The following is a 12040-nucleotide window of genomic DNA, read 5'->3' on the forward strand; positions in this document are numbered from 1 at the left end:
TGCACCTGCAGGGCTCTAATGAGGAAAGCTGCTGGGCCTGCATCCCTTTGAACGTGATTTCCTATTGGGATTATCTCACCAAAAATAATATTTTTGTTGCAGGGGATACCTGAAATCTGACTTGTATCTTAGTGTAGACTTCTGGGAAAATCAGTGAGCCAATCACACAATCAGGACATTATGTTTCTGGGGGGTGGTCAGTACACATTCTGTGTACAAAACAACTCCAGGTAGACATATTGCATTGCAGCAGATGAAAAGGAAAGGCCATTTTTTTTAACATTCAATTACAATATGACTTGTGTCGCAATTGTATACGCTATATTATTTTTTTTTTGGTTTGCCTTTTTTTTCCCCCATGAAAGTGGAGTTTACCCACTTAAGGACCGCCCCATGTACATATACTGCGGCAGGACGGCCCTTAAGCACAAAATCACGTACCTGTACATGATTCCTTTCTTCGGCTCTGGAGCGCGCGTGCCGCCGAAGCCCCGCTCCCGCTGTGATTGGATACAGCAGGAGCCAATCAGCGGGTCTGGCGGACCCGCTGTCCGTCGGAAACTGTCCGTCGGAAACCCAGCGATTGTTCTGAGAACCCCATTCTGCTAGTAAGAAAGACAGAGATCTTGTGTTTCTGCTAAGCAGGAACACGGATCTCTGTCTTTCTTCAGAATCAGAAATCACTCCCAGGGAACACAGTTAACCCTTTGCTCTCCCCTGATGTTAACCCCTTCCCTGCCAGTGTCATTAGTGCAGTGACAGTGCATTTTTTTTTAGCACTGATCACTGTATTGGTGTCACTGATCCCCAAAAAGTGTCAGATTTGTCCACCACAATGTCGCAGTCCGGCTAAAAATCACTGATCACCGCCATTACTAGTAAAAAAAATTAAAAAAATAAAAAGTCCATAACCCTATCCCATAGTTGTAGATGCGACAGTGTCGCACGACCGTGAAATTGTCAGTTAAAAGCAACGCAGTGCAGTATTGCAAAAAACGGCCCGGTCAGCTGAATTGGTTAAAGTTCTTATTCTAAAGCTGGCCATGCAATATACGTTTTTTGTTTTTTGTTTTCTTTGTTAAGCCATCAGGCTGAATTAAAAAAACATTCTTTAATCCATGAAAACTAAGTGAATGGAGGCATATCTCATCATTGTATTCTAACTGTGGAACTCACAGCAGCCAAAATACGCCAATCTCCGCACAAGTATGGACAAGCTCTTTACTGACGTTAAAACCATTTCTAACCCTACAATCATTTTTTTTCTTTGATCTAATAATCTATATGTCTTCTATTTTTAGACTTGAAATTGCATTTGCAGTCCACAGACTATGGAAGCTTCCTGGCCAACGAGACGGGTCAACTCACAGTGCCCACCATTGATGGAAAGCTGAAAGAGAAGCTAATGGCGGAGTTCCACTACTTCAGGAACCATTCCTTCGAGCCACTGGCCACTTTCCTGAACTTCATTACGTAAGAATTGAAGGAGCAAGTTTAAAATGATTACTACAGAAAGGAAAAGCGCAGGTTTACTGAAGAAGTGAGGTGCAGTGAGGTTAGGTCAAGGAAACGTGAGCCCAGTTTAATAAAATGTAAAGTGTAAACTTTCTTTTTTTTACTTATCATTCAAATGTGTGAAGAAGTTATATTTTTAAAATAGCCTGTACATAATTAGATGTTTGGTGCAGAAATAGGTTCACTACACCTTACTTCACACCAGGGCTTTTTTTCAGGGGGAACTTGGTGGAACTCAGCTCCACCACCTCTGGCTCAGACCCTTTGGTGCCTGCTCACCACAATCACTTGTAAACACAGAAGTCCGGTTTCTGTGTTTACAAGTGACAGCTCTGCACTCTGTGTGTAACTCCCATGAACTCTGCACTCTGTATAGGGTGTGTGGGGGAGGGGTTTTGGGGGGTCATGGTTGAGTTCCAGCACTTATTGTTTGAGAAAAAAAGTCCTGCTTCACACTATAAATAAATATAAGTGAGACCCAGCTTCACATAACATCTCAGGCACCTATAGACTCTGACGGGTATAAACTCTTTTTTGCTTGGGGAAGTGGGGAAGAATAGGCAAAGCCAGGGCCACTGATAAGGCAGTACAGCCATCCCTCCCGTACTGGGCCTGGGCCCCATCAGTTCAAAAGGGGGGCCCAGGCACTTGTTGGGCAGGTGGGCCGGCTATACAGCAGACACTGATCCTCTTCTGTCTCCCTCTGCAACACTGCCAGCTTCTCTTCCTCTCCCTCCCTCCGGCTGAACTGCAAGGGGATTGGTTCTAGCACATGTGCCCCTTCTATCTGCGGTCTGGGCCCTCCCGTGTACACCTTTCTCCCACAGCACTGCTGGCTCCCTGCCTTTCCTGCTGGCAACTGCTGTGGGCACACAGGGGGATGCCATTTACTGGCCCCTTCTTTTCCTGAATGAACACAGTGAGCGATCGGTACTAACTACTCCTGTGTCCATTCATCATTGAAATGGTGCTTTTCAGGCGCTATGGGGCGCTTTTAACCCCCGCTAATGGCCGAAGAAGGGGTTAAACATGCCCATGCTGTGGTGCTTCCGAATCGATTTTCAGGCGCTTTCATTGCAATGGGCAGGGCGTTTTGGGAGCGCCGTATACACCGCTCCCAATCCGCCTCATAGATGCTGCTTGCAGGACTTTTCCTAACATCCCGCAAGCGCACCGCCCCAGTGTGAAAAGTCACACTGAAATGAATGGGAGTTGGTTTTCAGGCGTTATTTAGACGCTATTTCTAACGTTAAAGTGCCTGAAAACCGCCTCAGTGTGAATATGGCCTTATACATTCTATGCATTGAGGTTAAAAACCTTCTGCATGCAGCTACCCCCCAATATTTACCTGAGCCCAACTTCGATCCAGCGCTAAGAGCAGTGGCTCTCCCGGCTCACTCCCTTCTCACTGGCCTTTGGCTCCCGCTGCTGTCAATCATAGCCAGTGCTGAGGGAGTAGGGGCGGGGCCAATCCACGCTCTGTGTGTCTATAGACGCACACAGCCTGGCTCTGAAGCAAGCCCGCACGAGTACCCCCATAGCAGGCAGCTTGCTATGGGGGCACTCAGCGAGGGTGGAGCAGCCAGAAATATCAGCAGAGGAAGATCTGGGCTGCTCTGTGCAAAAACATTACACAAATCAGGTAAGTATGACATGTTTGTTATTATTTTAAAAAAATACTGTGAGCCTTTACAATCACTTTAATTCTTTAGCTGCTTCCTGCCCGCCATGCGTCATATGACATCCTTGAATCATAAAAAAAGAAATCCCCCTATGTGTGGGACTTTGACAGGCCACCAGACTCGTGAAATAGAAAAATACAAATTTTATTAATATATTTTTAAAAAAAAGGACGTGCAAACGTCTATAACAAACAAGTTTAAAAAAGTTTTCACTCCATAATCAATACAACAATCGAAATAGATAATATAGATGAGATGACAAAAAGTAGATGTACTCTCATAAGGGTAGTGTACCCTGATACCCGACACGTTTCTGGTAATCTAGTACCTTCATCAGGGGTTTGAGAGTTGTAGATATTTTGTGCATTAATGAATTCAAACAGGAATGACTCTGTGCTTAGATAGCACCCATGACCCCTGGGATTAAATAACGTGTTTATTGTAAATGCCAGACCACGGCTAAGTAAAGCTGAATGCATACATTGAGTTTGTTGATATCAACAGGCAAAAATAGATGAGCCAACTAGAGAATGGAGCGTTCAAAAGAACCGTTTGCATGCCGGCTGTATGCCGGAAGGATCAATGTCCAGTGGCAAACCCATAATAGTGGGCTCCTATTCAGGACCCTTCGCGTATACAGGTCCAATGGGGGGTGCCTTCCCTTGTTGAGGCTAGCAGTCTCAGGTCTCGCAGTCCCAAGATCGCCCATTCCTCAGCTGGGGCTGACTTACAGACATCTCACCCGGCAGGCTGCTTAGTTTTGATGGCCATGGTGGCATTTCTCCCATCATAAAGCCACCTAACAGCACACTTTTGATTCTTGTCCATAAAGCCCCATTCACACATGACCATTCTGGAAATGTGTGCAGAAACACAAAAAAAATGTGTCGAAATGCATATTGCACTCACACTTTGTCGTGCACCAAAACGTGCATCTGCTAGATGTGTTTGAAGTGTCATTAAGAAATAATGGCACCACAAGCGAAATGCATGTTTTGGCAAGTTTTTCATGCATTCTAGGAACGCACACAGAAAAATGCATTTCTGCATGCATTCCCGGAACGCTCAGGTGTGAATGGAGCCTAATGCACCAAAATGCGCAGTTAAAAAAAAAAACACGTCAAGTTCTACTTCCAAAAAAGGTGCAGGAGCTTATTTGCCATGTTGGTTGCACGTAGAGCAGCATGTTCAAGTTAATGCGTGGCCCTATGCTGTCGTGCTAAAAACGCAGAAAAAATGTGAGAAAAACCCTCGCATTAGCATAACATGCAGATGTAAATGAGGCCTGATAGTGTTAAAATAGTGTTAAAACAGCATCTCAAAAGTATAATGTCAATTCCAAGTTTGGGATTATTCCAGCAGCAGCTCCACTGATGATTAATATAACATTCAGCTAACTGCTATTTTGTTTCTCTGTAGTAGGTAAGAGTGTTGCTCTGTAAATTCCATTTCTGAATTTAGTCCAATCCATGATATGAAGAATAAACTGTATATTAACCTAGGAATACAACACAAGGATAAGGATCTTTATTTTATCCATGTGACTTTAATGCGGTATTAAACCCAAAACCAAAAAAGTTATATATTGCAGATAACCAATCATTAGATGTGGTGGCTGCATTCATTTTCTTTTTTAAGTGTTTTTTCCCTCTGTTTTTACCTGGTGATCCAGTTAGTAACACACCTTCTCTATTAGGGTCGGTTCACACATGGGCAACACGACTTTAGCGCGACTTTGTACCGCGACTTCAACGCGGCTTCAGCGCGACTTTAGCGCGACTTCAGCGCGACTTCGGCAAATTACGAGGCGACTTGAAGTCGCCTCCATGACAGGCGACTTTGTCTGTGGCCAATCACCTCTCTGGGAGGGAGGGGGGGAGGGAGGGGTTTTCTCTGCAAAGTCGCTTGACTTTACAGAGAGATCCGACTTGCAGGCGACTTACATTGAGTTGAATGGGTACAAGTCGCCTACAAGTCGGATAGAAGTAGTACAGGAACCTTTTCTGAAGTCGGAGCGACTTCAGTAGTGTCAATTAAGACGCTCCCATTGCCTACCATGTTAATCTAAATACAAAGCGACTTGGGGCGACTTGGGGCGACTTGAGGGCGTACAAGTCGGATCCCAAGTCGCCCCAGTGTGAACCGACCCTAAGCGTGCCTACACTCTGGATGAAGTAGCAACAGAGACACCTTTTAAGCAGGTACAGCAACAGTTTTTTTTCTGTTTCTGGGATAAAGGTTTTACATAAATAAATAAAAGCTGATCATTGTAAGCACCCCTGTTAGTGGTAAATGGTTTGATTCAACCCTCTAACAGCTATATCTGCAGGACAGCATGTCCAGATCACCAAGTGAAAATAAAGGAAAGAAAGCCTAAAAGAGAAAACTAATGCAGCTACCACAACTAAGAATTAGTAAGCTGCAATATAATAAATGTTTGCTTTTGGGTTTAATACTGCTTTCATTTAGGAATTTGTAATACAAAATAATAGCTGTAATATGACTGACCTAATCTTCCAGAATGGCTTGCCATTGTATTGTGAAAAATACAAGCATTTTATGACAGGCATCTGCCATAGTATTACCTTTACATTAAAGTGGATGTAAGTCCTCTCCTATACCCAGATGATACACAGATGAAACAGATCTCCCTACATAAGTTTTACATGTATATCTGCTGTCTTCAGCTTGCTATATTCTATAGAAGGTGCATATCGTGTTAGAGATTTTCTTTTCCTGTTCAGCAATGGGAGTGAAGTCTTGGCATACAATGTGTTACAGCTAATTGGAGGAAAGGCACACCCCCCCCACTCCATATAGGCAGAAGAAGGAAGGAATGTGCAGAACTCTACTGTGAATAGACCAGCTCTCTGCTAATCTATTTATATCACTCACCCCGACACAAATTTCAGGCTGGTTTAATCTTGGTTGTCGGAGAACTTGTCAGAAGTTATCATGCTGATAACAGAAGAATGGAGCAGCAGTAAGACACGGGACTCATGGCTTTGGAGAGTGATAAGAAAACACTGCCCATACACATGTGCCTAGGTCAAATTTCATGAATCAGGTTCACAACCACTTTATGTCATATTTTACAAAGGTCAATGGTGCTTCCATGTTCTCCATTATATATAATTGTAATAACTCAATTCTAGTGTGGGGTGAACATTGCTGCCTTTCACTGTATGTATCTCTTCCCTTTTGTTCTTACAGGTACAGCTACATGATTGATAATATCATCTTGCTGATCACAGGGACCTTACACCACAGGCCGATTTCTGAGCTAGTTCCCAAGTGCCATCCTCTGGGCACATTTGAGCAGATGGAAGCAGTCAGCATTGCTCAGACTCCTGTAGATCTCTTCAATGCCATAATTGTGGACACTCCGCTGGGTAAGAAAGTGTAAAATCATAAAAGAGATCTATAGACTTTACATTTTTTTTAAGATGTGCATGTATAAGAAATAAAAGAGAGTGACAGTACTTATACTTGTATATATATTTTTGTATTTATGTTTTTTGTTCGGGAGTAATAAATACAATGTTTGAAGATATTTTGCATCTCTTTTTTTTAGTTGGGTAGGTATAAAATAATCCCATTACATATTGAATAGTTATTCTTTCATAGCCATTAGGTGTCAAGTACAAGTCTGATACTCCAGAAATTTTATGGCTGGGTTATCGATCCCTTCAAACTATTGGCTGTTGTGACTCAGCTGACCGAGGACTTTACATCGCTTTAAAGATTCTTTCTTTCCTGGTGACAAACCGGCAAACTTTTCTGGAAAAAGTTTACACTTTGAAAAACCCATGGTAGTAGCTGTGAACCCCAACGCAAACCCACACTAGCTGAAACACACATGAGGGGCCTCGTGTTTAAAGGATAAGTAATTGTTAGTCCACTTTTGGGTTTCTACTTCCTGGCCTACCCAGGGTCAGTTTATTAGTTATGCTCGGTGTTGTTTCCAGCAAGCTTTTGATTGTGGCCCATTCTCTTGAAGAAGCCATTATGGTCATTTTTGTCTTTAGCTTGATATATTGGGCTATTATCAACCCTTGGGTGCTGGAATACAGAAAGCACTTAATCTTTTTATCTTCTCCTGTGTGCAATCACAGTTAAAATACGCTATAGAGGGCAGGGATCTGGGGGTATATTATGCAAATTTACTTTCTAAATATCCAGTGATGGCCCACATTTAGAAATATTCCTAAGAAGTAGGGGTTGCCTGCAAGAGGCATAGGAAGAACAAACCCTGCAGTGCTGATACTGAATGCATTGGATCTAACATTGATTTCAGCTTGGAGCAAAGCAGACATTGTTCATTCCTCATCCATATTCAACTCTTCAGCTCAATAACATTTTTTTGGGGCATACTCTAATGCAGTGGTCTCCAAACTGCGGCCGGGGGGCCAGATGTGGGCCTTTGCGTGCCTTTATCAGGCCCTTGGGACACTATTCTTCCCACTGATAAAATGCACTGTTCCTTCTACACCAACAATGGGGCACTATTCTTCCCACTGACACCAATGTTCGAACACTATTCCTCCCACTGACACTTGACCTCATTCTGACCTGCATTTACCTGTGCTTCATGCAGAGTTTTCCTTCCAATAGACTGGAGGGTGACTGGAGGGGGAACTTTAGGAGGAAAAGGTGGGACCTATAGAGGAAGGGGTGTGGTTTACAGATGGCAGGGTGGGTCTAAAGCAGGAAGGGGTGTGGCCTCAACAGGAAGGGGTTACCATATATAAATTAGGGGGTGCGCGAGTTTAGTCAGGCCTAGAGCAGCACAAAACCTAAATACACCACTGCCTAAGCCATGTTTGATGCTCATATGCACTTGGTGATCTGTACCACCAAAACGCTGTTGTAAATATTTTCGGATTTTATACTTAATACCGTGTTGTGTTGTAATTGTAGCTGAATTTTTCCAAGACTGCTTGTCAGAAAATGACATGGATGAGATGAACATTGAAATTATGCGCAACAAGCTTTACAAGGTATGTTCTGCCACATATAACAGTAGAAGACTAAGGGGGTTATTTACGAAAGGAAAATCCACTTTGCACTACAAGTGCACTGCACATGCACTTGTAAGTGCAGTGAAAGTGCACTTGGAAGTTCAGTCGCTGTAGATCCAAGGGGAACATGGAGGGAAAATTTAACAAAATGAATTTTAGCTTGCACATGTTTGGATGATAAAATCAGCAGAGCTTCCCCTCATTTCAGATCTACCCCTCAGATCTACAGCAACTGCACTTCCAAGTGCACTTTCAGTGCACTTACAAGTGCGCTTGCAGTGCAAAGTGGATTTGCCTTTCGTAAATAACCCCCCATGTGTAACAACATACAAGGAACAGGAAAACTGATCTACAGTAAATACTAGGGTCCAGGCTCACATACTATATAGGAGTTTATTTACTAAAGGCAAATAGACAGTTCACAATTTGCATTTAGTAAATCAAACCCATAACCTTTTTGTATGTATGCTTTTTTTTTTTAAATAAACCCAAAAACTAAAACTGGCTATACATGGAAAGAATTTTGTCTGATTCCTGATGATATTTCAACAGTCAGTGGAGCCAGCAGTGAAAATTCAACAGTTGCAGTGAACAATTTGTCTGTCCGCAATCTATAGCGTGAATGGAGGAATTGGTCAGATTTTCTTTGTTCGGCCTGCAGGAAGTTGATTAAAAAAAGAACTATAATGTTTCGTGTATGGCCAGCTTAACAAAAGAAAGATAAAGATTTTGAGCTAAAGTGGTTTCATTAAAACTCTCCTATTTCCAAAAAATAGGCAAAAAAGGTTTTAATTAAAAATGTTATTAGCATGTTGATGATGGAGAAAGGCGGAACCAGTGGAGCAAAATATAAGGAGAATACACTTCAGCTTTAATAGAAACAATACACAAATAGTAAATACATTGCAGAAAAGGTGTTTACTACCATACATAAACAATAACAACAGAAAAGTATTTAAATACTAAACAGATAAGCCCTCCGTAAATAGTTAAAATGCAACAAACAGAAGAACAAAACAAAATGAACTACAACTGTAAGGCTCCGTTCACATCACGGCACTCTGGATCGCAGGCGGAATCACCGCGACTATGCCCACGATTCCAAATCGCCGCAAAACGTGGGATGTTCTTGCGATCCCTGTTACTTTCAATGGCATCCCAATCGCGGCGCGCTTTTGCCGCAATTGTCGTTCGACGAATCGTGGTAAAATCATGCAAACAGAATCGTGGGGCGCCCATCTCCCAAAAGAAGTTCCAGAACCTGAGATCCAGAACGCCATAGTGTGAACAGAGCCTAAAATGGAGCACAAGTTTAATTAATCATTATATATATATATTTTATTTTTTTAAATTTTTTTTTTTATAGTAAATAAGGTTCATATATGCTTAAAACAAGGTAGCTTTAGGTGTATGCTTTGTATAGAACCTAATGAATTTGTTTTCTTTGCCAGTCTTATCTGGAAGCTTTTTACAAGTTCTGCAAAGGTCTTGGAGGGACGACCGAAGAAATTATGTGTCCTATTCTCGAGGTACAAATCTATGTGTATGACATACAGCAAAACTAAAAGCTACACTATTTTTTAACATCCATTTCACATGTATATTTGTAAGGTCTATATGTACCATATGGCATTTGTGCACCAATACCTACAACAGTATCATAAGAGCAGTTAGGGCCCTTTCACACTGGGGCGGGGACGGTAAAGCGCCGTTATTGTAAGCGGCGCTTTACCATCGGTATGCGGCCGCTAGCGGAGCGTTTTTACCCCCGCTATCGGCCGAGAGGCGCTTTGCCGGCGGTATAGCCACGCTGTCCCATTGATTTCAATGGGCAGGAGCGGTGCAGGAGTGGTATACACTCCGCTCCTTCACCACTCCGAAGATGCTGCTAGCAGGACTTTTTTTACTGTCCTGCCAGCTCATCGCACCAGTATGAAAGCTCTCAGGGCTTTCACACTGGAGACAAAGCAGCGGCACTTTCGGTTCGGTTTGCAGGCGCTATTATTAGCGCAATAGCGCCTGCAAACCACCCAGGTGTGAAAGGGCCCTTCTTGTCTGCATTGTCTATGCGGGAATGATAGACCAACAGAAGACCAATACTGTACTGCCTTATGGAAGACATACTACATGAGATGCACATTCCAAGGCTTCATGCCTTAGAACTGGATGTTTTCAAAGCTGCTGTTTTTGGCTTCAGATGATTTTTTTTCTTCAGCCAATAAACTCCCCAGCATGTCATCCTATGTGTCCATGCACACATAAGCTGTTAACAGCAGTTTTTGGCTGGGGTAGTTTTCTGGCTGGAAAAAAAACCCAAAACTAGTGAGTTTTGAGAAGAGTTTTTCAGCTGTAAAAATGCTCTAACTCTGAATAAAGCTTAAAAATGCCAAACAAAAGCTGAAAAAAGCGGCAATTCATCATTTATCAGCGTTTTTGAGCCATAAGCTTTTGTGGGAGTATAATTTTGTTAAAAATGAAAAAGCTAAAAAACTCTACAGCTAAAAAACGCAGAAAAACGCTACTGCAAAAACACTGAAAAACTCATTCTACAGCTACAGCTTTCTACAGCTAACGCTACTGGCTTTTTTATAGGGTCCAGTGTGCACGAGGCCTAAATGCTATCAGTCTTGGGCATGTTGGTTGTCATTTAAATCTGCAGAAAGTTATCTGTCTGGGGACTATTTGTAAATGATTCATTGTTTAGGATAGATGATTATGTATCCTTTCTGTGTAACTCCGTGGTACTGTTATCACTGATGGTTGAGCATAGTGGTGGAGACTTTGACTACTCTCTCTCCCAAACACCACCTGTAATGTCTATAATCACACACAAAAGCTAAAGCTAAAGCTTATATGCATGCCAGGATATCCATTGTTTTTAAATTCCTGTTCCCGTTACTTAACACCACACACACACACACACACACACACACACACATACACACACACACACCTTTTTTTTTTCCTACCGAACCTTTCCTATTGTCAAATTACTTGTTCAAGTCAATTTGTTTTTGGACTGTCAGGCAATGCATGTACCCCAATATATTGAGCCTGCAAGCTCAATACTTTGCTTGATGTCATGGCCTACTAGTTGTACAATTTTCTTGAAATCAGTTAAACTGTATATAAGAAAACAAAAACAAAAGTGAATATGGGGCAGCACCACAATGTTACACACACAACGGGGGAGATTTACTAAAACTGGAGCGCTCACAATCTGGTGCAGATGTGCATGGTAGCCAATCAGCTTCTAACCTCAGTTTGTTCAATGAAGCTTTGGCAATATAACTTGTAAGCTAATTGGTTTCTCTGCAGAAGTGAGCCTAATTTTGCACTTTCCAGCTTTAGTAAATAAAAACCAATGTTTGGCTTGGTCTTTATGGATACAGGCATACCCCACTTTTAAGTACACAATGGGGTTTATTTACTAAAGCTAGAAAGTGCAAAATCAGGCTCACTTCTGCATAGAAACCAATGAGCTTCCAGGTTTTATGACCAAAGCTTAATTGAACAAGCTGAGGTTAGAAGCTGATTGGTTTCTATGCAGAAGTGAGCCTGATTTTGCACTTTCCAGCTTTAGTAAATAAACCCCATTGTGTACTCAAAAGTGGGGTATGCCTGTACTTGTGGGTAAATCCAGCAGGAGAACTGATGCAGACATAGCAGGGGCAAACTAGAGGAGTCCCAAGATCATACAGTAGCTCAAGTAGCATCCATCTTCTTCTGTAGCCTGCAGAATGGTGAACGGTGGGAGTTCTGTTTATGTATCACGCTGTTTCAAAGTACTCAAGATTTACATTTCATATTTATCAACAGGCA

At 42.3% G+C, this 12040-nt stretch overlaps 1 protein-coding gene across 1 annotated transcript in view; it reads left to right on the plus strand.

Annotated features, from left to right (window-relative positions):
* Positions 1-12040, plus strand: part of ATP6V0D2 (ATPase H+ transporting V0 subunit d2) — a 44558-nt gene that overhangs the window by 12205 nt on the left and 20313 nt on the right. The window contains exons 2-5 of the mRNA XM_073631907.1: positions 1302-1473; positions 6411-6589; positions 8118-8197; positions 9670-9747. Of these exons, the coding sequence (XP_073488008.1) occupies positions 1302-1473; positions 6411-6589; positions 8118-8197; positions 9670-9747 (509 nt within the window). The remainder of the gene's footprint in view (positions 1-1301; positions 1474-6410; positions 6590-8117; positions 8198-9669; positions 9748-12040) is intronic.

Source organism: Aquarana catesbeiana, linkage group LG05, assembly GCF_042186555.1.
Source record: "Aquarana catesbeiana isolate 2022-GZ linkage group LG05, ASM4218655v1, whole genome shotgun sequence".
NCBI lineage: Eukaryota > Metazoa > Chordata > Amphibia > Anura > Ranidae > Aquarana > Aquarana catesbeiana.